General features: G+C 40.6%; 1 protein-coding gene across 6 annotated transcripts in view; it reads right to left on the bottom strand.

Annotated features, from left to right (window-relative positions):
- The window catches only part of disp1 (dispatched RND transporter family member 1), an 85,167-nt gene that overhangs the window by 13,293 nt on the left and 45,001 nt on the right, over positions 1–26,873 (bottom strand). For 4 of the 6 annotated variants that reach the window (XM_023347527.1, XM_023347529.1, XM_023347530.1 and 1 more), the window contains 3 exons: positions 23,338–23,402; positions 22,744–22,815; positions 12,606–13,296 (listed from right to left, as the gene is read on the bottom strand). In XM_023347527.1, coding sequence (XP_023203295.1) covers positions 12,606–13,255 — 650 coding nt within the window. In that variant the 5' untranslated portion in view covers positions 13,256–13,296; positions 22,744–22,815; positions 23,338–23,402. Of the gene's footprint in view, positions 1–12,605; positions 13,297–18,053; positions 18,336–22,743; positions 22,831–23,337; positions 23,403–26,873 lie in introns of those variants that run through there. The other 2 variants (XM_023347531.1, XM_005812767.2) reach the window with 2 other exon arrangements.

Raw genomic sequence — 26,873 nt, 5'->3', positions numbered from 1 at the left:
ACAGATTAAGCTAGATTTATAGTTGATGAATTGAGTTGCACCTGCCTGTTGGCCTCACTATTGTTTCCAAATTATGATTCCTTCTCATGAACCTCTAAGATTTCAAAACTTTTAACATTTTTCAGCACAAGAACACAGTGTGATACTGATGGATTGCTCTAGTCTCCCTACCACCGGGCTTAGAAGGTTTTCTGGTGGAAACCCTGCACATTCATGTGCTGGAATGGCTCAGTCAAAGCTCAGTACTAAATCCTAATGGAAATCTGGGGCAAGACATAAAAAAAAGAAAAGAAAAAAACCCACATTCATCGACAGACTTCATTCAAGTTTGATCTATTTCACACAGAAGGTTAAGGAAAACTGTCAGTCTCTACATCTGCAGAACTGGTGGAAACTTACCCTAGGAGATTGGCAGGTAGAACCGCAGAAAATCCGCTTCTACATTTGTCATTCTGAGACAATTGTCAAGCGGATGGATTAGATTTACTAAATAGACCTCTAAAGGCAATTGGTTGCAACGGATTTTACTTTGGAAAATAAAAGTAGAGATGGTGGAATGCACATCTGATTTTCATTGGTAAAATATTTTGGAAACATTTTCCTTTTGCTTGTCAATCATGCATATCTGGTAGTTAAGGTCCTATAAACCATCTGAAAAGCAACAGAGCCCATACTCCCAATGCACAGTGTTAGTGAAATGTTATCTACTACTGTCTCTAATAGTCCTTCATGACATTGCGGTATTGACCCCAAAATGCACACACACACAAACACAGAAGGCTTTTAGCTGTGAAAGATTTATCTAGACTTCTCTTCAACTCCTCCAGAGAGCAGCGGGAGATATGTGTGTGTGTGTTGGGGTGGGCGTGTGTGTGTGAGATGGGGAGCGGGCGTTGGTGTTTGTGCGTCCGGTATGCTAACAGCAAAAGTGGAAGAGGGTGTGTGTGTGTGTGTGTGTGTGCTAGAGGAAGTAGGAAAATCAGATATGACCACCTGATCACAGCGGGGCACCAGGAGATATGGGATCTGGGATAAAATGGTTGACAGAAGAGGGAAACATGTCTGAGGGGGAAACGGCAGAGGGAGGAGCGAGACAAAAACCTCTCTGTTCAAGTCCCTTGAGAACTTTTAGGTCATCAAACTTTAGTTCAATCAATGGAGCAGATTGTGTCTGGATTAACAGCTAAAAGCAGCCAAATTTGTCATTAAACTGGAATATCTGAGATGTGATAGTTGGAGATAGTATAAATCAAAACCAAACAGAGGAATATAAGCGGTGAAATCATTCTGAAAATTTCACCTAGAATATAACAACTTTGGGTTAGGCTTTCTTGTTTTGTTAGAAAAATTTATTGTAAGAATTTTGATTTATCACGATTTCATTTAAACTCCAGTGAAGGACATTGAAAAACCCAAAAACTCAGAGTTTTGTCAGATTTCTTTTTATTTTCTCGACTGTTGGTTACATGAAAGCATTAATAAATATAAGTAAATTGCAACAATATTTAAACATTAAATGCAATTACTGTGTGCATTTTAGTAATGAAACTGCTCTTTATGAAACTGCTCTCCTTTAAAATCTTCTTCAAGAGCAGCATTTGTGTTTATTGTGGTATAAGTGCTGTGCAATGCACTCTCAACCATACAATTCCCTAAAAAAGTACTGAGAAGTGTTTTTTTAATCACCACTATTATAGTTATCACTATAGTTCTAGAATATTATGATAAAATTTTAAGTCCATATCACTCACAGCAGCAGAATCCTCAATAGTGCAGAAAACAAATTAATAGACCTTGCCCATTTTTGCATCAAACAGCCACTAACCTCATAACAAAAAATAGTACATCACAATACATGCTTGTGAAGGGGGAAAAAATGAATCAGATTTTTCTCCACAGGTCAGAGGTGAGCTAGAAAAACATGTCTGATTCTGATTTCCTCTCAGTTAACTTATGAACTAAATAAGTTCAATATTGCCTTGGTTGCCTTTGAACTGATGGCCAAGGAAGAAGTGTGTTGGGAATGCAAGTCTTTTCATTGTGCAGTCGGTTAACTTTCCTTGTATGGCCTTGAACTGCAGACCTCAGGACAAAGTTATGGCCCAACATGGAGGAGAGGGGAACAAAACACTTGGAATGGATTCAGAGCGGTGCTGTCAAGCCTATCTATTTGTCTGCTATAGGTCTGGCTTGAATTTCGCTGTGCAACACTTCCAATGGGAATTTGCTGCAGCCAACTGGAAAGACCCACAGAATACTTGAGGATGGGTGAACAAAAGATAAGGTTGATGAAGAATCCATTGGGGCAACAGGAATTGGCTGCATTTGAATATATCTGAAGTTTGTGGAGTGATGTGTGAGAAAGCAAAACATACAGTATGGTACAGAAAACAAAGAAATGCAGAAAAAAGAAGGTGGAAGGAAGGTAATGGAGGAGGATGGTGTTGACTGACGAGGCTCTAAAATCTATCAGCCAACAAGCCGCCGTGTCGGTTTTCCTCTGAGTCGCTCCGATCTGCCTTCGCCACTCGTCTGCCCCTCCGTACCAACTTTCTCTTGCTCTCCTTTAGCTGTCAGTCTATTTACCAGGAGCAGTGTGTTTCTGGATCACTGGGCTAATTAATAAGGTAAACACCGACCACTAGTCGCTCACTCAGCACTGTGCTGACAGAGGAGCAAATGAGAGCTGGTGCCTGACGATGCTCAGCTCTATGATCCTGTGCTGCACTTGCGCATACTGACATCATGTCAAATAACAACAATAATATTGATATTTTAACTTAAAATACTCTGTTTTAGTGTTACATGACCAGGACACTCCATTATGTCCAGGCTGATCTGAAGGATGTTGTGTGTGCAAGGCATCTGCAAGTCAAATTTAAAACTTAATACCTTTTTAATTGCTGCCTTGAGTGAAATTTAAGACCAAGAAAACTGTAAATGTAGGGGATGATTGGTGGAACTGAAGCTTGAATCCAGCTTTATGCCCATGACAGAGGGAACAAAGCTAGCTAGCTAGAAAAGGTATATTAGCAGCTAGTTGCCATTAGCTTCAACGCTTCGAGTCACACAACTCGATGTTTGCGTGCGACTCTGACTTTATTGTCTTAATAAATTTAAGACAGCATAAGGCCTTAATTTTAATACTTTTATCTTTAAGCTTTAAAAGCACCCTGCTGCTGACAGTTAGCCCTCACCCTTATGTCACATCACTTTCACTGTGTGGACACAGTGATTTAACATGTCCGCTTCACTGTATTCCAGTGGAAAATCTATGGACAATCCTGGGCCTCTGGCAGAAAACCACAGTGCTCAACACCTCTCCCGATATCCTCCTATCTAGCCAGGACAACACCAGACGGTTACAAAACTGTGTGGAGTAGTGAGAGGTAAATGAGGAGTCATGTATCGTTTCGACAAATAGCAAAACTGTATTGATACTGTGTCGATACTGTGTCACTGAATACTGACACCTGCTGGACATAAAAAATCCCTACAGGCAACGTGGTTGACAGACTGATTTGATGACCTATACCCAACCACCGGGCCGTGGACCGGTACCGGTCCGCGGACCAATTGGTACCGGGCCACACAAGAAATAATGAACTACTTCTGCATCTTTTATTTTGAAAAATCCTAAACCGGATTTTACCGGTTACGTCTTGCGCGTCAACATTGAGCCAACTTGAATGAGTAACAAAACAACATCTGAGTACCGTGACACCTCCACTATTGGAGTTAACTGTACAGGATATCTACAGTTAACTCCAACAAGTAACTGATCTTGTAAATGGGGCAGAAACTCATCACTAATAGCCCAAAACTCGAGGCATTTATGCTGAGTGGATGTGAACTTCTAAACTTTTCCATTAAACTGTTACAGTAAAGTGACAAATATTAGATTTCTAAGTCTCAGTAGTGTTTTAGTCAGTATTTGACCAGCAAAGCCATCTACAAAAATAACCTTAGCTGTAAATTAGTACACAGAGACAGAAATTGTGGAAAAACTAAATCTTCCAACATTTAGTAAAATATGACCAATAAGGGCTGATGATTTCCAACACAAAAATATGCCATAAATCTAAAACACTGTCAAAATAAAGTACTTTTTATAAAAAGCTTTTTGATTGGCATTTAAAGGTTAAAGCTGCAAACCTGGTCGGTTGTCTCTGAAGCAACAAACAGTGATTCATAGGGCATCAGGTTTCTAACAGGCCTCCCAAAAACACAAGAACAGGACCAAACTCTTTAAATACGCAGGTTAAATTCCCTTCCACTGGGGAACCCTTCCTCTTGTTATCTCATAGAGGAAACCCACTAGGCATAGACAGCAAAGGCATCGGAAATGTCCACTCTGCTTCAGTCGGTGGGTTTGTGCTTCTGCCAAATGTCAGCCTTCTCAGAATTTTGCGTTATTTAATTTACCTCCAAATAAGCTTTCATTGAGGCACTAAATGCAGGAAAAAAGCTCATAGCAACATGTGTTCATGCTAAAGTGTGTGTGTTTATGAAGTTCTCTGGGATGACTGAAGCCACTGGTGAGCACGGCCTTTTCTGTCTGCACCTGTCACTTCCTTGAATTCCTCGAGGTGAAATACGGGCGTGCATAAATTCCAAGCAGACAGTCAGGATTTGAGGGCTGCAGCCAATGGTTGCAAGCTGTCATTCTGTGTGACATCTTCATCTGGCCCGCTTTCCGCCTCTTACCTCTCAGTCTTGGATTTAAACCAAAAACCGTGGCTTCACGGACAAATTTAAAGTTTTAAAGCAAACTACTCCACAAAAGTCAAAGGATTTTTTGGGGGGGTTTTAAATGATAGAGCATCAAAAAAATAGTGCATGCTAGAGAAAATTAAATACATTTTACAAGGATGTGCACAAAGGTTTTACAAAAAATGGCAATGTTTTCTTTCCTATTGTTCAAACTTAGAGATTTTGTCCAACTGAAGGTGCTTTTTTTTGGGTTATGGATATTGGTGTATTTATTTCGGCTGAGGTCTTTTTGTGTTGACTTTGGTGAGTTGAGATGTGATGGCGGTTGTGTTTGTTTCACTTTTGATTTAACTTTTTTATTTTACTGAAAGCAACAAAGGTAGGATTGAAAATGGTGCACTATTTTGTCAGTATTACATTATTAAGTGTAACAGGTGTATAGATACAATAAGAACTATATTTTGCATATATTTAGGCGGACCAGACTTCATTTCTTTGCGGTTTGAATGTGATTAAAATAGGCAAAAGCTCAAGGAGTCGGAATACATTTGAAAGGCATTCTACAAACTGTGACTGGGTAAATCCTGTGCGAGGGAAGTAATGTCACTAAAAGTCAACATGTAGATAAGACTTCCAGATAAAATCACTGGTCTGTATGAGGAACTGTCTAAAAAGTAGAAGGTGTGTGCAGAAGACGTGCAGAGGTGGAGGCATTGGGGGTTTAGTGTTGCCTTCTTTCACGTCCTGTTCATTTCTACAGCTCATTTGTTCATGAACAAACAAGGTCACTATTAAATAAACTTACACCAAAGAGTTGTATTATATAATAGCACCCCACACCCTCAAAAACAAAGGTTGTTGATTGATGCTGCAGTTAGAACCATTTTTACTTCTCTGTAAATTCCCCCTTTTAAAGCCCAAACCATTTCAAAAAGCAAAAGTGAACCAACAGGTGTGGGAGACAAAATCGCAGCGAGATGCGGACATAGAAGAGTCTGACTCAATTATTGTATGCTGGAACTTCATCTTTCTGTTAATTTATGACCTAATTTAAGGAGTGAAAAAACTGAACGTCATTGTGACGCCAGGACAGCTTCAGGTGAACGCATATGGTTACACACTGCATCCTGCAGCATCTGCATAAAGCAAGAGGTATTTGTGCAAGAAGGACACCACAGCCATTGTTAGACCGGTTCTGTCTGGGATGTTCTCATCAGAACTTCTTGTTTCTTGTGTCAATCAGTCATTTGCTGATGTAGACTCCCTCCAATATTTAGCTCAAATCAAGCCATGTGCGGTCATGAAATCTCAGAAGCTCTAAAGTACAACTAACAAATATTTAATCACTATTAACCTATTCACCAATGATACAGTATGGGTTTTCGGTGAGAGAAACATTTTTGCAGAACTGCCTTAAGTTTCTAAACATACAGTATATCCAAATTGATGCACACAGCCATGGTCTTTAGTTTAACTAAAGTTTGGTTTGATTTAGACTAAAACGAGCAAATGTATTCTGATTTAATGACTCATTCACTCATATTTTGCTGATAACATATTTCAGGGAGTTAACTGTAAACTGAGAACCAAACAGAGAAAACGTTGTTCTATTGCTTTCTAGATGAAATGCTTTGCTTTGCATGTTGTACCATTTAATAGCTAGTTTTCCTTTACATGCTGACCAAGATAGAACGCATTATGATCAAATGACATTTTATGAAGGTCCTCACATTTACTAATGATCACAAGATCAAGCCATTTGATGAGCAGCACTGAAAGCAGAACTTGTCCACCAGTCTGAAAGAGATGAGTAAGTTCCCTTATCTCAGACTAATGGCGGCTAAGTTTGATAAAAGGATATAAAAGCCCCTGTGCACAACAACTCAAGAATGTGCAGGGCTTATTGTAGACCCCAGAAAATCATATTTTTTAAAGCAAAGGGAGAAAATTTGTACTTCCTTTGACAAACCCAACAAAACTATCCATTATCTTGTTAGAATGAAGATGGCTTCACATGTATCCCTGGCTAACCTTGTGCTTCTCCTCCTACGGTGCAAAGAGGATGGGAGGAGGAGACCTGCAGGATGTCTGTAAATCTCCTCCCTATCCTTCACAGAGGCCTTCCACTTGCCCCTGGAGTCTCAAGACATGCACATAAATACACACACAACGCCTTTTTCAGATGGAGTCGTCTCATTTCAGCTGACTTTTACAACATGCGAGTCAGGCAATAAAACCTTGCCTTGTGAAAAGAAGCAATTGAAACAGGTAAGGAAGTAGAACTTAATAGATCTTTTTAAATTGAACTTAAGAAAAACGGCAACAAAATGACTGGTGAAGGAAATCAGACAATGTTCAGGGTAAAAAAAAGACTTTTGTTTCTACTTAATGAACAGGCGATGCTAAGAAGTTCTGGCTGTTTGGTCAGCCTACCAGAAGTGTGGATGCTGTTACTGAGAGAAGACTCAAAGTTAGCAATTCATACCATTTTCATTTGCTGTTTTTTCCTTGCAAATGTGCGTAAACCTTTTCAATATTCTGTTAATGTTGGAAAAACACAATTTACCAATTGCAATGGTTACATTCAATAAGAAATTGAATTAAACTCACATCTTTTTCAGGTGTTGGAGCAACAAGCTCCTTGTATTTGGAAGTGGGTATGTACTGTATGTGGCATTTTTGGGAATTTGTAGTTGACGTTTTTACAGAAGAGCTGTGGATTCAACACTTTCGAATGACATACTCAACTTTTGATGAACTGTGCGATGCCATGAGACCTCTGGTGGCGCCAGCTACGTGTTGCGGCTGTTTGCAAACTGGTGTGATGGTTTTGGAGCAACAAGCTCCTTGTATTCTGATGCAAAAAAGTGCTTCCACTGCAATTTTACTAAATACACAAATTTCTTTATGGCTGAAAAACCACCTCATCTTAGCACAAAACGTTTTAGCGAGAAAAAAATTAGCTGTGTTTCCATTAAGTGTAGTTATTTTCGTGACTCCAATTTGCGCAATTTTATGGTCAATGGAAACACAGCAAAATGAGGGGCTTTAAAATGATAGAAAAAAACCAACAGACTCCTTCCGATCATTATTACTTCCATGGCCTTTATGTTTATTATGATCTGAGATAAATGTGATTCCACTATGAGAGTAATATATGCTGAAAGCTCACAAGGCGATGAGCTCAGTGGCCATCTTGTATGATGTGAAAGACGCTCTCCCACTTGAATATGGCGTGATATGACCCTTGCTCCTAATATGATGAATTAATGACCGTTCACAGAAATAAGAAGAGAGAAAACATTTCAAAGCTGTTCCAATATCTTCTTGCATCGCAGAAATCTGATTTTACTTTTTATTACAGAACAGCTCATACATGCCAAATGGCTTTATTTAATAAACGGTTCCTCAAATAACTGTCAAATAATTGCAACATGGGTGTGTTGATTTGATGCAGCTTAGTAACATCATAGCAACCAGAACGGAAAAAAAAACATATTCAATATTCAAACACATTCCACTTAAGAAAACTGATGTTTCCTGAGAAGGCGCCAGCAAGTGAGTAAGACCATTTTTTTAAAAAATTATTATTATTTAGTATTTTGAGAAGGCATGGAGTTAAACTAAAACCCATGGTTGCCATAAACAACAGGGGCTGTTGTGGGAGGCATTGGGGAACAAGACATAAACATTTACCTCCAGGAGAGCAGAGACTGAAAGGGAGAGGTTAAATACTCAATGTGACCCTGGATGCCTGAGTGTCAGGGAGCGCCATGGCAACTCCAGCAGGGTCAACAGTGCAGGTAGAAGCAGGTTGGCTTAACTTCAGGTGCCCTGAGGCGCCACATAATTTGTTTTATTCTTGGTCTCTGGTTACAAAGCTCTGGCTCTGGACTGCTGTTCCTATCTGTGTGCGCGACACAGCTGTAGCTGCAGCAGACGGTTGCATTCTATACTCCAGGTTAACACTCGCACTGCATCCTTTGGGCATTTATCTGCAGCAAATGAGTAATTGTCTTACAAAAGCTCATTCTCATTGACCAATAATAAGGTGCTAAATACCAACCTTTGGTTTTTAGTCATTTGGCTCAAGAGCTGCTCGGCTAAAACAGAGTGAAACTGGGATTTCACCCATTCCTCTACTACTCTGGCTAAAATCTCTAAACCTGCTGGCACATTAATAACACTGTCTACAGAAAATGCCTGTAATAGATCGTCCCACAATTCAAAAAAACTTGCTCCTAATGTTTTCAACACATATCTGGAATCAGAGGAGGGGGTCGGGGAAGAGTGGTGATTAAACTTTTTTTATAAATTTGGGTTATGCCACAAGTCTTTGATCGCTCTCAAAATAGAAACATTAGGAAACCAAGCATAGGATAATCTCGTTAAATGGAATGGATTACCATTTTGTGAGGCGGGGACCGGGGCGTAAAAATCCCCCACCAGGTCTGAAACGTAACACAGATTAATCCCTAGACAGCTAATGTTTCAACGTATCACTCTCAGGGTGTAAGAAAGGAACAGGAGAGCTGTGATCATAGACGTAATCCCTGGACTAATCTGGCAGATCACAGCTCTGAGGCAGCTCAGGCTGATACCTGATGCCATCTACTATGACCGTTCACTCCCAAAATGACCAAGAGTGGAATAAAAGTATGAAGTCCCGGTTTATGTGTGTGCAAGATATGTTTCACCTCTACAAAGCTCTTTAAGGATATAAATGAAGGGGTGGAGAACTGAAGTAAAACAGAGATATGGTCTTAAGGTGGCAGAAGAAGGCCAATGTAGACAGTCTTGTAAAAGTATTCATATCCCTGACATTGTTCCACATTTTGTCACTCCATAGTCTTCATGGCATTTTATTTGGATTTTATGTGGGAGCAAAACATCCATTCGTCATGGACTGGAAACTCATTGGAGCTGCAGTGAGAACCAGATTGGGTCATGACCAATCTTGTTCTTTTGGCAACTACCCAACGCTCAATACCAAAGGTGATGGTGGGAACGTAGATTGACCAGTAAATCAAGTTTTGGCTCCAATCTCTCTTCACCATGACAGACCAGTAAAGCCCACATCACTGCAGGACCAATTTGTTTATCAATCTCCTGCTCCATTTTTTCCTCATATGTGAACAAGACCCTGAGATACCTAAACTCCTAGACTTGAGGCAGAATCGCGTCCCTGACCAAAAGAATACGCTCTACCATTTTTCAGCAAAAGACCATGGTCTCTGATTTAGAAGTGCTGATTCCCACCCTGATTGCTTCACACAAATTTTTAGAGATGCACGATATAATCGGCACTAAGATTGGTATTGGTTGATATTAGTAATTTCTTGATATGTTGGTCCAATAAATAAAACTGAGCTGATAGAAACATCCAATATTTTGCTTCAGGAGGAGAAGAAGTTGGTCATGTGGTGCTTGTTTGGTCATATAATAGCGATAGTGATGCAACAAAGGATTGTGGGGAGTTTAGCTGAAGCACAGAAGCAGCATGGTTGATTTTTTTCAAGGTTTTGAAAGGGCAGTAAAATATATGTAATATATGTTGGTAAATATCAGTTATCGGTCATAACCGCAATATTATGCTTATTATGCTATATTAATTTATGTGATTTTTAGTCACATAAATTAATTTGAAAGCACAATGAAGTAATTATGTCGTCTTCAGTTGTTATAAAAATGCTGTATATGTCAAATATGACATAAAAGAATTTTGACTTTGTAATTTAATGTCATGAAATTGGGCCTTTGTCTTTTTAAGAAACTCCTGCTCTTTATGAAAGTCTGCCTTCAGGAAGTCATCAGAACTTGGCTCCTCTATTATCCCTTTAACAATGTTTTTACAAGCGTTGCTCTGAGAAGTCAATCATACACCACCGGATGTTTGCTAATTGCTGCTTGCTAGGAGTTGACATGATGTAAAGCTCAAAAAAGTCACTTTAATCCCCTTTAATCGATATCAGCCCAAATTTCCATTTCAGCTCATTTTTAAAAGAGTGCATCTTTTTGTTCAACTTTACAATTATTCCATTACTTCGCTTTGGCATTTCATGTCAAATCCCAATAAAATGAGGTGAAGTTTGTAGTTATGTGGAAAAACGTGAACGTCCCAACTAGTGTGAATACCTACACACCTCATCTGACACACACCCAGCAAATACCTCTCTATAGGACATGGTGCAGTTTTAAAACAGACCCAGGCTGGGTCATAAAAGCCTCATCTGGTAAATGAGAAAAAGGTTGAAGATTCAAGACAGAATCGTCCAATCCTACATCTGCTCTCCATTCTGACGTAGTAGTAAACAAAGATTGAGTGAGTGTTAATAGAGTGGAAGAAAACGTGATGGTAGGAAGGTAGAGAGTGGAAAAAACCCCACAAAGGTCAATAGACGCATCTGCCCACCCAGGCAGCAACCAGCTTCTGGGGCATGTGCCCGCAGCAGCTACACAAACCTCATCTTTTAGCACCACCCATAATGCCACTCTCTTTAATGAAACGTATGGTTTGGGGTGTGGAGAACGTTCTCAGGAAAGTCAGTGTCCCCCCGCAAGAATGAAAAGCAGTGTGACATGAGTAAACACTCAAACTGTTCAGGAATTATACAAGTGATCAGAAAAGGCATTAAAGAGGGTTAAAATAGGATGATAGGAGAGGCTGTGGTTCAGACAGCAAATCGAAAGAACCGATGCACTAAAAAAAAAAAGGGATCAGAAGAGCAGAGGTTTACCAAAAAATGTGTCCAGAACTCCACCTCAGACAGAAAAGACATAGTTACCACATGTTTACACACAGCTCATGTGGGAGTTTGCTCTCAGCTTCCATTTAGCTAACAAGAATGAGCAAACTGTTTGTTGTTTCTCTTTGCATCTTAACATTTTGAACACACAAGCTTGGTATCGCTCAAAAAAACTCCTTCATGATCGCTGTAGCCAAATAAGCCAAAAATGCTTACATGTGAATCGCTGATGGTGTTTAAGAAGGGCTGAGTTCAAGGTGAGAAAATCATGATCTTCAGATCATTTTCATCAGCTGAACTGGAAGTGTTAGGAGCAGTTAGCCGTGACAAAACATGATAAGGTTCTGTTTGTATTCTCCTCCATTGCCTCGAAAGATTGGTTCCTAATCACAACTTCCTACAGTAATTCCTGACTGAAAGGATGCGTGTGTGTGATACGTTATAAAGGAACATGGACAACCGGAGGTGTTTAAGTGTCAATACTTCCCAGGCCTGTCTTTTATATGCTTAGTTGGTCATTATTGTTGCTACAACAACTTTGTTGTGCCAACTAATCAAATCTCTACTATTTCTAATCCAGTTTTTTTTTTTTATTTCAACCCAGATCCAGAAAGTTCCCTTTGAATATGCTGTGTACAATTCTAGAGTGATCAGGGCTTCAACACGCAATCTGGACAGATGGCTGGATGAATAGATATTGGACAGACAAAAGGACAGATAGGTGAATAGATAATGGATAAAACAAAGAATGAATGATATATTGACATTGGTTGATGTTACTTATTTTTTAACATATCAGTCCAATAAGTAAAACTGTGCCAACCAAAGTCAATTCCCATCCTGTTGCCATTTATGGTTCTATATTAATTATAGTGATGCTATGAGGACCACAGGATGCTTAACTGAAGCAGAGCAGTTGCATGGTTGTTTTTCCCCCCACCATATCCAAACGGTAGGGAAATGTATCCAATATACATATATGAAATAATAGGTTAAGTCTTTTTTTTCCCAAACATTATTTTTGCAAGAAATATATATTTAATTTTTTTCCCTCCAAAATATGTCTTTAGACCTTGGAAAGACACATCAGCCATCTCCAGGATGCGTAAGCAGCATTCATTCAAGACAAACAGACAGAGCACCAACCTGATCCCAGGAGGATGTATCTGGCTCTGCAGGTGCTCTTGCCAGCGTTGGTGATGCAGAGACATAGGGGAGGCTTGGTGATGAGGAAGATGGTGAGAGTATGTGCAGGTGGAGAGGCAGCAGGGGCAGGAGGAGGTGCTACCTGGCTGTGGACTGGCGCATGGCCCAGGGCTGGCGGCAGGGCTCCGGACAAGCGGGCAGTCCTGCTGTCCGCAGGGGCAGCACAGGGTGGAGTGAAAGTGGCAGTGGGGGCAGCAGAGAGCAGAAGGCGCTGTCGGTGACAGGGTGGAGGCCACGTGGAGTCTGTTTGGCTTCTGGGAGTCTGTGACGGCAGAAGACGGAGACGCAGCCGCTGATGGCGGGAGATTCCTCAACGAGCCGTTGAGTTTGACCAGCCCACCGTTCTGGACGGGCCTGCTGGCTCTCTGGACATGGGCTCCCTGCTGCAGCTTCATGGCTCCGTTCCTAACCGCCATGTCTCCGTCTCTCTCAGCTGGGAGGAGGTCGCAGCTGCAAGCAGCAGAGAGGGGGTCCAGGTGGCTGCGGTTTTCTCCACTGGTAACTGAAGGAGCATTTCCACTGGCGCTGAAAGGATGGTGTCCACTGTTGCTGAGCAACAGCGGGTCTCCACTGGAGTCAGTCAGGGCCATGATCTTTTCCCCGCAGGTCTGGGACCAACACCGTCACTCCTCTGAGACCACAGGGAACACATTTATGACACAAACTTCAATTTTAAAAGCAAAAAAATAAGTAGAACCTCTGCAAACAATGGATATGTATCAGGGTTTACTCTAGGATTTGTTAAAACACTGATGGTGGTCTGAGACAAGAACGCTACTGAGTAACTAGCATAACTAGGGAGCCTTATATCTCAGACATTATGCATGATGGCCAAACTATATATTGTATTTGTTGTTCAAATGCAACGTATGTAAACATTAGGGTCATTTTGTCAGGCTTGAACTAAAAATGCATTCTACTTAACTCTCTAAAGTACCTTTCTTTCACCTTTTCTCTCCCTCTACTTTGCACTGTGATCTCTAGTTTTTCTTCACTCCTGAGTACAGCCACTAGTCTGTCTATCCGGCAGCTAGACAGACAGGAGCCGGAGGTGTTGGGTTTTAAACCTAAAGTGAATTTTAATATTTCATCATATTTGAAATTTCAAACTCTTATTATGTTTAGTACAAGTGTGCAAATATAGGCTATAAATAAATAAAACTTAATTCTGAAGGTGTGAATTTTATTGTTCTGTGGTGGTGTGTTACGATCATTTACTGTATATGTAGGGGAAACCCTGAGAGTGATATATACTGTACATATATAGTATTTGTGTGCTTGTTCATCTCTTGGCAAAAAGCAGATGCTATCTGGAATAACAAAAAATAAATAAAATAAATATTTTCAGGGGGAAAAAATCCTTGGAAAAAATAAAGTTTTAAAGAATTACAATTAACTTGGAAACCAATACTGAGCCATGTGGAACACCATCATTTATAGTCTTAAACAGTGATCTGGTTATTGTTTTTTACATGCCTAAGTCTGCCATTTAAAACCAACTTCAAAAGTAATTTGTAATGTAATACCCTTACCAATTGGAGTTTTTTCCCCACATTTTAAGAAGCAGTGGAAGAGCATTTAAACAAAATAAACACCCCACGGGGTTTTATTGTAACCATCAACAAGTAGATCATGTATAACAAGCTATGTATGCGTTATCAGACAGTCTTTTGAAAATTTTGAGACCACACTGATCAAGCTGCTGCGATGTGACATTTCATGTGCCTTACAACTCCGCTTCGTTACATTGAGCTTAGCCAGCCGTATCTTATTGAGCAGAAATGTGGCCGTTGTCTCTCTGACTTTCCATTTGTTGCGTCTTTGCTCTGTTGATTGGTGGTGACTTGGCATTTGGACTCGATTTGCTCTACAAATTGCCAAGTCTGGAGCACATCTGGTCTCACCACAGCTGACTGGATGACGAATAACCATAATGGTTTATAAATTACCACATATAGATTGTACTGTCAGTCATGCTGGGCCCAAATATGTTGAATTTGAGGTAACTACATTCAACTGAAGCTGTAGCATTTTATACCATCGCTGCCAGATGGCATCTGTACTAGTTATAACTAAAATATCCCAATTATTTCTGGTTTACTTTAGCTAAACATGTATACACGTTTTTTTTTTTTTACATACACCTTTATAAAACACCTTTCTTACTTTTTTTTTATTTCCAGAGTGGATGACTTTCCTACTTTCTCCTTAAATATTAGAAAATGTATCTTAAAAAAATGACTTCAAAAGTCCTAGGAGAGAACAACAATGCTCTTTCTATGACTTATGTTTTCATTCATTTAGAATTTACATTTCTATAGGGTTTTTTTTACAAGAGGGTTACAAACAAATACAAAAAAAACTAATTCAATTTGTGAAGCTGTTTAGACTAATAATAGAAGAAAGCAGCTGTGTTGGCTTGTGTGGTTAAAAGCACACCTGATTTCAATTCCACAGAGAAGTAACTTCAGCATTTTATGTCCAAATTTACATCACGGCGTGATTTGAGAAGCTCTTCATGCGTAAAAAAAAAAAAACAGGGGAACACGTTAGGGCTGTTGTAAATGAATAATTTAGTAATCGAGTAATCTATCGGTTATCCTTGCGATTAATTGAGTAATCGGGTAAAAAAACGATAAAGTAAAACGTTGGTAAATCTAACATAACAGCAGTGTTATTATCGCATATCAACATCAGTCCAATTTTTCCACAGTTGAGGTTCCCTAACAATAACTTTTCTATGTTTAGAAAATTAACCTTTAACAATAATAGCTCAATTTCCAAGTTAACCTGAAGAAAAGCTATACAAACATCTGAAATTATATTCAATTCAATAATAAAGAGGCAGGCTCACAAACATGCTTATAAAAAAAAATGTCTATACTCCAGCTTTTGGTTTATGTATCTTCAGTCAATTTAATAGATGAACTCTCACCTTGCCCAGACTTTTTTGCTTTTGTGTTCATGTTAGCGACGAGATTTGACACCTTCGTTCGTCACACACAGAAACATCTACCAGCTACGTGGCGTCACGATGCGCTCCGCCACCCATTTGTTGAGACCGGGATGATATGAAATACATTTTCCGGTAAGTCCGTAAAGCTATACTTGCGCTAATCATCTAATGATTTCCGCCAGAACCTTGAGCTCCAGGAATATTTTTATGCGATAAAATAGATGCGCTTGCATTTGAGCGGCAAACGATATGTCACATAACATCCGCCGTTCCCGTCCGACACGCGACGCATGCGAGCTATGAGCTCTGTGACACCTCAATGTGAGCGAGTGGCGAAATATGAGAACGGGAGTCTGGTGGGGTCAGAGGTGGGCTTGGAGGGCGAGGTTTTGGAAAAGAGGCGGAGACAGGGAATAACTTGGGAGCCTGGAGAGCCACAAATACACCGAGGGAAACCCAGATGAAGTCATTCACTTTGGTTCTGTTGATGTCAAAAGCTTGGACTGATTTTAAAAGCTAGCCTGATGCTCAAGAATTGAATTGCCACTGAATACATAAGATGCTTAAGGTATAAAAAGAGTATGCATATTTTGATAACATTGTATTTCTCGGCCTCGGATCTTTGTAAATGCCAGTAGAGGCGTTAACAGGCAGGTGAGACATCTTGGACTGACTCTGGATAGAATCAGTCTTGTGTCTAAAAAGACGAGCTTTTTTGAGCCCAGTCAAACCAGAACAAAAGCAACTCGAGGTTGGGCTTCAAAAATGGCACTTGAGGATTTTTTAAAAATTGCATTATGAAAGAGATTTGTTGTCTTCACCAAGAGTCTAGAAATATTACAAGTTGACAAAACATTTGTGACTGGTCAGCAAGTAAAAATCCCATCTATTTCCCACACAGCGGATGCAACATATCAAAGCACCGATGACTTGCACTGCAAACACTCGTTGGTGTGGAAGTTAATACTGCTGGAAGAAGACTAGAGGTTAGAAGTATTTGAGTTCTAGTATTTTATAACACTATAAACATTTTGTCAATACTATAACATAAAGAATATTTGAAAATATATATTGAATGTCGTTATTTTCTAGCTCTTACAGATAATGAGCAGGTAAAAAAATTTACAAAATGGATAACCAGAAATGGACCACAAAACATCAGATTTCCAGATTTATTGTGCTAAAATCCATGAAAATATAACTTACTAGCATGTTTTTATGATTTGAAAAAAAAGATAAAATGAACCACATAAACCAATCCCAAAATGGGGTTGGTTTACATGGGGATCAGATTTTATAATGATAATAACCTTTCTATAATGACAATAAAGATTATTAATATTATTGATATATACTACTATATCAAAGTATTGATTGCCCCCACTTTTCCATAAACCAGCCATTTCTTGAATAAAAACACACTGTCAGAGGAATTATTTCACTACATTAAACGAGCCCAAAACACCAATTTGTAACATTATTCCCGGTGCAAGTTGGTTTGGAACAATGAAGGTGATAAAGTGCTCCTTCTGCCGTCTTTCATGTCAACTTTATGATTACGGGGTGTGTGAGAGAGATGCTGAGACCTAGGGCAGCAGTATAAAGGCAAAGCAAAGCATCCCACTTCCCTTTAATTAAAACTAATAGGCAGCAATTACCAGGTATCAGTCAAGAGACTGTTAATAACAACATTGCTCCTCACAATAATAACATCAACAGGAGGCACTTGCCCCCCCCTCACCTCCACGCACAGCCGCTGTGCATGGCTTTCAGATACAGCTTTCTCTGACAGCTTTCTGTTTGTCAGGAGTGGTTTTTAGTCATATATGATCCCCTCAGGGCCCTTACTCACAGCTGGGTTGTTAAACATACCAAGTGGAGCGGCTGGCTCAGGGCTACGAGCTGAGTGTCAGAGTTAAACAGCCGGTTTTTATGAATTTAACAAAGGCAAATGTTTAAAGCGATTAGCTGATTACAAATCAATGAAAAATGTTCGGATTTAGCTTAGTTTTTTGTCCAATTACTGATATTTTTATTTTAGCTGACAAGCTCAAAATCCGTGCAAGTCATTAATAGGAGTGTCTGTGTATGGTCGAGTGAGGATAGTTTGTTAAGTTTGTCCAAAGTAAGTCAAACTAAATTTACAGTAAGGTGGGATTATTCTCCGATGGATAAGATCAGAGATCAAGGGCAATTTCAATAACTCGTGAGAGCTAAAGGAAATCTAGCAGTATGGTGTGAAAAGAAAATATAGTGAGACGTTTAGCTATTTTTTTATATACTGCTAGTGACGCTCAATGAGGGAGACCCAAGATCCCAAAAGGGACCAAACTGAGCACATTTTTGGTTCAGCGTTCCTCTGGAGGAAACACAGAAGTCTGAAGAAACCGAATGCAAATAGTAATGAGTGACCAGGGTTTCTCGTATCCTACCGTGTTTTCGTGCCTCCCGGGGTGTTTGCGCTGCTTATCTCCTGTGGGCTCCGTAGCAGGCGTCGCTTCGCAAACACCAGAAATAAAAACAAGAAGAAGAGGAAGGGGGGAAAAAAAGACGCCCGGTTGATTTAAAATGTCCGCGAGCGCAGTTAAACAAACAACACAACCCGACACGGCAGCAACAAGTCCCGAGCAGAGAGGGGCTGTTTCTCATTGAAGTGTGTCCTGCCAGAATGACAAACAGCCACACACACGCAGGCCCCGGCTCTGTGCTCTGCTTCTCCCCTCCGAGCGGAGGGACGGAGGGGAGAAGAGGAGAAGGCGGAGGCTGGGACTGCTCCGAGCAGCACTGATAGGACGGTCTGTTTTAACCCGCTCAACGCCACGGCGGCGGCACGAGCCGACATACAAAACGCTCACGCGCCTCGTCACACATTCAAGACAACTTGGATGCGACTTGAACCAAAAATACCGGAATATAAGCAACTCCAGTAGAGTACAAGGATTAATCGCCATATAGCTAACGAGGAACAGATTAATAATTAAAAATGCTAACATTTAAGTAAATATCTTTTTATTTTTATTTTTTAATGAAATTACGTCTAACGGCCTGCAGAAGTCTGGCCAAAGATTTATTACAACTTAACTTTTCCCAACTCGCTTTTATACCTTTACATTATTCGCCAAAAATTAGACCTGCTAAGCCAAATCTGACAGGCATGACAAACGCTGCAAAAACCTGGTCTTGGATTCAAGAACTCCCAGTTACTGACAGCATCTTGGCTAAATAAGATACACACGCACACACTAGAGCAGTGGTCCCCAACCACCGGGCCGGTCCGCGGACCAATTGGTACCGGGCCGCGCAAGAAATAACGAACTACTTCCGGATGTTTTATTTTGAAAATCCTAAACCGGATTTTACCGGTTACGTCTTGCGCGTCAAAATTGAGCCAATTTACAGCAGAATGAGTAACAAAACAACATCAGAGTACTGCGCAACAAAACGTGTTAAAATTAATATTCTCAGTAATTATTGTTCAGCAGGGTGTTGCGCAATTCAGTGCGTTTCGGCCCCATTAACAAAGAAAAGGCGACTGACTAGCAGAGCAAGGATTTAAGTGACCTAATCAACCACCGCTGTGTTCATGAGAGGCTGATTAATAATCGAGAAATAAATATCAAGCCTGGAAACTTGACATCGTAACGGACTGAATGTTATGTTTTTAACGTAATCTCTGCTCGGTTTGCGGGGCGCAGGCGGTTGCCACGGCAACGGGCGTGCTTAAACGACAGAGAGATAGAAAGTAAAAAGGTAGGAGTGGTTTTGAGTTGATCACCTGTTCAGGTTATTTTACCTTTGTTTACCTTTGCTGTGGCTCATTACAGCCGCCGTAGTTTCTGAACGTTCAATAAACGACAAACTTGGACTGATTCTCTCGTTTGTTTGCAAGTATACGTCATTCACAACAAACATCAAGTAGGACAAATGTATTTCATTAAGTTTTAACAAACAAATGGCTTCTACCGCGATAATTATGTGAAATTAAATTAATAATATCCCAACTTCTGCCTTTACCTTTACAGAGCTCTTTGGTTCCTCCTATCAGTCTGTAGCTTCTCATATTGACGTCAACAAACCAAAGTTCAGATCTACCATAACTGACTGACACCTGCTGGCCTCAGGTTTGCAACCAGCTTCTCACTGAGAAACCAGTAACCTCCTCCCAGTGTCAGAATCTCACTGAGGAAGAAACTGCATTAGGTTTTCTATCGCTTTCTTATTTCTGCTATAACTGATGCATATTCACATATAAAATAAGTCAATAGAGTTTAATTTACGATTTTTATGTCTTCGTGTCATGTGGAGAATCTCAGCCAACTGGTGAGAGAAAAAGTAGATCTTGGTCTCAAAAAGTTTGGGCACCCCTGCTGTAGATGTTACCTCCCATGCTACGATGGTTTCTAATGCATATTTGGTATGTGAGAACTATTAAAATATTCAGTTATAAATGTTTTTAGAGAGGGTGTTAAGTATTCATGGAATTTAGTTATTCGTCGAATTCTGGGTGCCCACTGTATTACAAAAAGTATACTAACTACATTTGAGTCACATTTAAGACTAAGGGCCATTAGTGATTACATTGCAAAATATTAAGTAGCAAGAATAACATCAGCTATATATAGTACTTTTAAAAGACAAATAATGGCTTTCATTAACCTTTCTTGAAGACACAGTTAACAGCCTTTAATTATCTGACACTCAACCACATAACTCTTTGAAAGGGACGCACCCAGGCTTGACACATCAGCTTACTGTAATTACAGATGACTGACTGGATATGTTGGCTTCTTCTCAGTTCAGTTTAATAGCTACTTTAATGCTCTACCGCATATCTTCAGGAGGAAAAGGAAAGATGATCAGAGTTGACTGGATGATGGATGAAGCCAAATGAACGACGATCCAGGAAGAAAACCTGCTTGTTCAAAAACCCTAATGGACCCAAGTCTTAGTAAATTTAGCATCAGCTGTATTCTCCACATGTGCAGAGCTTGTAAAAGACAAAGTACTTGCTGCTGCAACTGCAGTAAGACGTGGCTCAACAAAGTACAGACTCAAGGAGGCTGAATACAAATGTACTGTATGTCCCATTTGTCCAGCGAGACATTTCCGGGCGAGTGGCTGGGTACATTCCTGGACAGGTCGCCAGAAACGTGATGAAAAACTCAAAAAAGTAAGTCGGTTTTCCATAATGCTGCCCCTTTAATGTGTCATTTTACCTCACATCCATCCACTGCTTTGTGTCTTATCACATAGAATCGCAGGATTATAATCTTTACAGTTCATCACAGGCTTCCGATACCAAAAGGAAAGAAAAAAAAACAACAACAACAAAAAAACAGTTGAGCCAAAGTTTTAAAATGCATTCAGGTTGTGCTCAGCGGGGGAGTTGGGTTTATCTCAGGGAATGCTGGGAAGACGGGAGGCCAGTACCTGGCTTTAATTTTAGCTGTCCGCCACGATTAGGACACAGTTCATATAGCAAGTGTAATCATCTGCAGTAGTGAGACGCTTGTTCACAGCTGGCCCCGAGGCCAGTTAAAGCCTAAGCCACGCAGCGCTTTGTAGTTGACTGGAGTAATAATAACCTGGTAGTAATAGGTTGTACAGGGTTCAGCGTGTTGGACTGCGCCTCCATTTCATCTGACAGCAGATAAAACACAAACGCATTTAAGCTGCAACGCCAGCGTCTAGCTATTTATCCTCTACGTTTAAACACAGCGTTAAAAAAAAAAAAAAAAAAGTACTACAGAAGCTCAACTTCAGTGGAGCAGGGCCGAGGGTTACCCACATGGAACTAAAGGAGGGACTACATCAAAGGACGCGCACTGTACCAGGAAGGATGGAGGCCCTGGTGAAAGCAGAACGGCCCCCCGAAAAGATTGCACACAACTCATCAAAGTGACAGGTTTAGTGGACAGAAAAGAAGAAGAAGAAGAAAAAAAAAAGAGCAAAAGACGAGAGTTTAAGGGAGGGAGAGAGGGCAGAGGAGGACAGAATGCCTCTGAACCGTTTAAGGCTCTGGCAGGAGATGTCAGAAATAATCTAACGGCTTTCCAATTTTGCTTTCAGATCATTTCACCCCCGCTCCGCCTCACAATAACAGTCAATTCCCTTTCACTGTCGGTCTTTGAACTGAAGAACGCGGAGCAGGCTTGCACCCCCAAAACTGATAACTTGTTGTTTTCAATGAGGAAAGAAGAGAAGAGAAAAGGCAGTAAAACATCAAACAGCTGCGAGAAGAAAGAAAAATGGGAGAGGAATAGTAATAATAAAAAAAATGTAAAACCCTCTGGAAGGTTTTGTTCTGTTGGGTTAGACATGATCTGACTTGTGTGATTTGCAAAAACATGAGCAAAGAGCTAATAGAGCATTAAGATGCTGGGCCTTAATGTGCACAGACATATATGAAGAAAGGGGGTGGGTAATCCTAGAAGCCCCTTGAGCATTGCAGCTACCCCTAATGCAATAATATCTGGTTATTATAAGAATGATAGTAATGGAAGGAATATTGCAAAGGTTAAAGTGGTGTATCGATAAAAAAAGATGGCGTTTAAGTGAGGAAAAAAAAAAAGACCAAGCATGAATGTCTCACTTCGCACTGGGTTCCGAGTGTCTGAGTTTCTGAAACCCAATCCCGTCGACACCTCGGCTGTGAGGATGGATATCTCTCACCTGATTAGCGCTGCGGGCCCCTGACCATGTCCGGAAGGAGCCAAAGAGCCCGAGGAGTGACTGAAAGCCGAGCGGGAGCTGATGCCTGCTAAACTCTCGCTACCAGCCACGACATTAGGCTCTGCTTCATTTAATCCTCTCCTCTTTCCTATATGCTGCCGAGGTTAATGTTTCACTGCATATAAAATGCAGAGGGGAAGCCCTAATTTAGCACCACAACCATCTGGCTCATACATCTGTACATGTTCTGGGTTAGCTGACAGGTGATCTTCCTGGGAAGCTTGAATTTTCTTTGGAATGCGTCCAAATGACGCCCGGCGCTCCGGTTCGACATGCATGCGAGTGTAGTCTGCCTCTTTAGATAAAGACGTTCTTTGAAGGTTATCTGTGTTGCCCTTTAAAGTGGCTACATGCAGGTGTTTTAGTTTAAAGTCTTATCTCGGTTTGTACCTTCAGAGTCGCGCTGGAGTCCAGTCTGACCTCAGTCCGACGTCTGGTTTCCTCTCAGCTTTCATCATTCCTCTGATAAAATACATGCTTTAATTATTTGTTATGATCAAATAAGAAAACACAAAACGTAGATCTTAAAGGGGCAGTATTATGTATTTTCAAAGCCCACAGTGCCATTTTAGAGCACAATCAAGTAACTATGTTCTATCAAATATGTCTTAAAACAAATTTGACTTTGTAATTTAACTTCCTGAAATTGGGCCTCTGTCTCTTTAAAAAAAAATTCCTGCTCTTTCTGAAACTCTGCCTTGAGAAAGTCATCACAACATGTCAGTAACATGGCCTCTGTGAGGTTTGGAAGCTTGGAAACTGTAGTTCCAAGGAGTTGCTTCGTCCTCGAAGGTGGGGCTAGGTCCACCCAGGTGTTTTGCACAGCTGAATGCTTGCCAGGGAGATTAAAGCATTTCTTGAACATGCATGAATAAATTCAGGTAAGAGTTTGATGAGGGAATAACATCATAACAAGACGTAAAGTTCAAAAAGGTTGATTTGACATAATACCGCCCCTTTAAGAACAAGTTATTTAGATTTTACCTCCATGTGTAACTCTCAGTTCAGTCATTTTGGCTTTAGCTTTCGCTGCTACTGATGGCGTGCCTCTGAAATAAAAGAATAAAACAGATTAGAACTTATAAGATAGAAATACATAGAGATGTAACCCCAATGTAGACCATGTATGCATGAGGATAAGTTCAAGTTGGAGCTGTGAACTTGACATCTTGTTATAAGTTTATTTGTTCATCTATTGATTTATTAGATGTCCCAAGGACAAGACTGAAGCATTTGGGTGACTGGACCTTTTCAGTGGAAGCAACTCGACTCTTGAACAAACTCCCTCTAGACTTTCGCTCCAAAAAAACATAAACAAAAAATGTAGTGTAGTAAAAATATTCCTAAAAGTAATCCCCCTCCCCAATCGACACCTATTTTTAATCACACATTAGAGACATTAGGCTAAAGGGAGTTTTTAAATCAGAAGCATCCATGTTTCTGAACAGTAAAGGTTCTAACAGGACCACTGGGGGGCCATCCTTTGTTGGCTCCAATGGCAGCCAGAATCTGGCAGTGGGTTGTTTGACAGGAAATAATAGGGGCATAGGTTTTGATGCATATTTGATGCTGCTGATGTATGACTTGATGTAGGAAGTTGCCTCTGGTGCTTGGGTGTCAAGAGCTGTGATAGATGTCCATACATGTGTGTTGTGCTTTACTAAATGACTGCAAAACTTGTCTTAGCAACCTCTCGAACCTAATCCGAGGAGACATCTATGTCTCAGTCAGAGCAGACCAGTTTGAAAGGTGTTTTTAACTCTTTTGGTTTATCCCCATTTCCCCTGGGTTTTGCTTTTCTTCATTTTATCACGCTAGCCAAAAATAAAGCCATGTGCAATTCCACACATTCTTGCCTAAGGTTTTCACCTGTCAACCAAACACGCATGTTCTGAGCTGTCAGTCAACACCTGGAAGAAGAATGTCGAGAGGAGGGTGACGCTAAGATTCCCTGACGATCTGTTTTAGTTCAGGTCAGTTACTTTCACTTGTTTCATGTATCTTCTGTTTTTATTCGTCAGTGCTATGTCTTGAAATGCTCCGAAGCTCTGTGACTGTTACAGATGACATAGAAGCTCGCCAGCTCAATGAAGATACCCATTCAAACACTGGAAAAACACAAAGCAATGAGCTTAAAGTACAGCACAGCACTGTATGTTGAAGAGAAATTTCCCCTGCTTCCTGTATCTCGCTTAATTTTCTCTTCCTCTTACTGTACCCAGATGAAGAGGCGGTAATTAAATGAAACCTGTGGTGCTGAACTGTTGGTAACAGAGTTAATGGTACCAGGGATCGACACTGGTTCCACGTCAAACAGATATGGTTCCTGCTCATCACTAGCGATGCAGTTATACAGCTGTTATACCCCTCCTACCACCATTCAGCCCACATGTTCTGTAAATGGACCTCCGGATCTGGCAGATTCTGAGCTACGGCTGACATTCGAGTCAAACACATTAATTTGGGGAAAAACCCGAGGCTAGCCTAGTGAGGACTTGAACACAACACCGGTAGTCCAAAGCAGTACCAACAGTGTCTGTTATAGGCACTGTGTTGCTGAAAGACTGCCATAGTGTGGCATTTCAAGAAGACTGAAGGCTCCCAGACATCTGGATGTACTGAGTGTATTTTGTGAGACTCTGTGTACTGTCAAGATTTCATAGTCAAGGACATCTCTCATCATCTTTTTCTTCCTTGACTTGACAAATCCGTATTTTCACATTGCTCTACACAGTACCTTAGCCTTTTTTTTAAAAAGTTCTTATTTTCCCTCATTGATATATTATACAAGTTTCAATATGATCAAATCCTGTCTCAGATGCTCTTCAAAATTTGAGTCCATTTTGTTCACAAGATGGCGCAAACTCTCAACCGTATTAGTTTGGTGTCGAACACAAAACAGTTCCATGTGAACACGGTTTCCTACTGAGCAGTTAATCTATTTGTAACAAAGAGGAGACTTTTACTTTTTAAAGAAAAATTATTAATCCTTATCCGTCACTTCTCATCCTTTCTCCTTGCTATTAGCCTAATTTTGTGTACTACAGACCAGGCACAGAAAGAGGGGCCCCACCAAGGCCAGCATTCATCCAAGAACCCCCACTGTAGACAACTCCACTGGCCAGAACAACCCACTAACGCTTTGTTTAAAATTGACCATCTGTGATTTATAATTCAAGGCATATAGTAATTAAAAAAACTGTAAACCTTATTTTATAGCCAGACTGAGAGCCCCACAGGGTTTTGCAAATGCATGCAGAATCAATACTTGCAAAAAAAAAAGAAAAAAGAAAAAAAAAACTTCTTGGCACATGAACAAACCAGCATTTGGAAATTAGAAACACCGGCCAGCTGTTTCACTAGTGTTGCTTTAGCACATTAAAATATGTACACTCATGGCTCGGTTCAGTCTTTTAATTACGTCTGTTTTTCTTCAGGTTTCAACATGATGTTAGAAGATTTAGAGGCTCTTTTGTCCTCCTTTAACGTAGGACACCCTCTGCCTTTATCCCCCAAATCCTCTCCATCTCTCACTCTTCTCTCCTTTCCAAAAGCAGAGGAACTTCCTTGCCTGGAAAACGACGAAGTTCGATCGAAACTCTTAAGTCTGAAGGCAAGGACTGGGGTGGGGACCGAGAAAGTAACAATTTAAGTGAAGTGAACAGAGTTCTTCTGTGGTAGAAGGGAAGCAGAGGCCTGTAAATGAGGAGGGTCTTCAGAACGGAACAAGGACATCTTAAGGTGCTACAAAAGACTCTTGGTTTGATCTGAAAGAGGGAAAAAAAGCGGCGCCGAGAATTGACTTGAAGGTCGCTGTAGGAGGAATTTCACAGACAGATGTTTTGTGCGTGTGAAATATCCGAAGAGAGAGGAGCAAAGTTAACGTTTGCTCTTCAGGAAGAGAGCAGCCTTTAAGGAATGGCTCCCCTTCAAAGGCCATTCCTAACACACCATGTACATGAAAGTGTTTGCGCACATCTCCCTCCAAAGATCGGGATGTAGCTTAAAATCTTTCAGTTACTCGCAGAATACTAGTGAGCTGTGCAGTCGTCTAAAGTGAGGGTGCTTTCAACCTTACAGGCAGGAAAGCAAAGTTTAATGTTGAACACCTAACAGCAGAGAGCTAATGCAAATACAGGTTAACATGATGCTGAACGAAAACTGTGATCAAACCTGGAAGATAGCAACCGTGTGTCAAATTTCTCCAGGAGGAGTCTCGGAGGGAAATCTGGACTTTTTTTTCCCTCTCTTTTCCGTGGCTGAAATTAGTGGAGGTGTGAGATAACATCTCTGTGCCTAAAACGTTTTGGCTGTCAAAAGTACAGATGTGGAAGGGGAAAGATGGGGTGACGATGCCAGAAAGAAGGATGGATGAGGGTATGGGGAAGAGGAGGGAGGGGAAAAAAAGAAAAGAAAAACCTCTGTGATCCTAGAAATCAAACTCAGGGCTCTGTAGATGGAAGTGTCACTTAAGTGTCGCCAAAGTAAGCAGCCCATCAACAAACTTCCTTCACACTCAG

Source organism: Xiphophorus maculatus, chromosome 15 (genome assembly GCF_002775205.1).
Source record: "Xiphophorus maculatus strain JP 163 A chromosome 15, X_maculatus-5.0-male, whole genome shotgun sequence".
NCBI classification, from domain to species: domain Eukaryota; kingdom Metazoa; phylum Chordata; class Actinopteri; order Cyprinodontiformes; family Poeciliidae; genus Xiphophorus; species Xiphophorus maculatus.
Note: the sequence above shows the minus strand (reverse complement) of the source record. Positions and strands in the feature narration are given on the sequence as shown.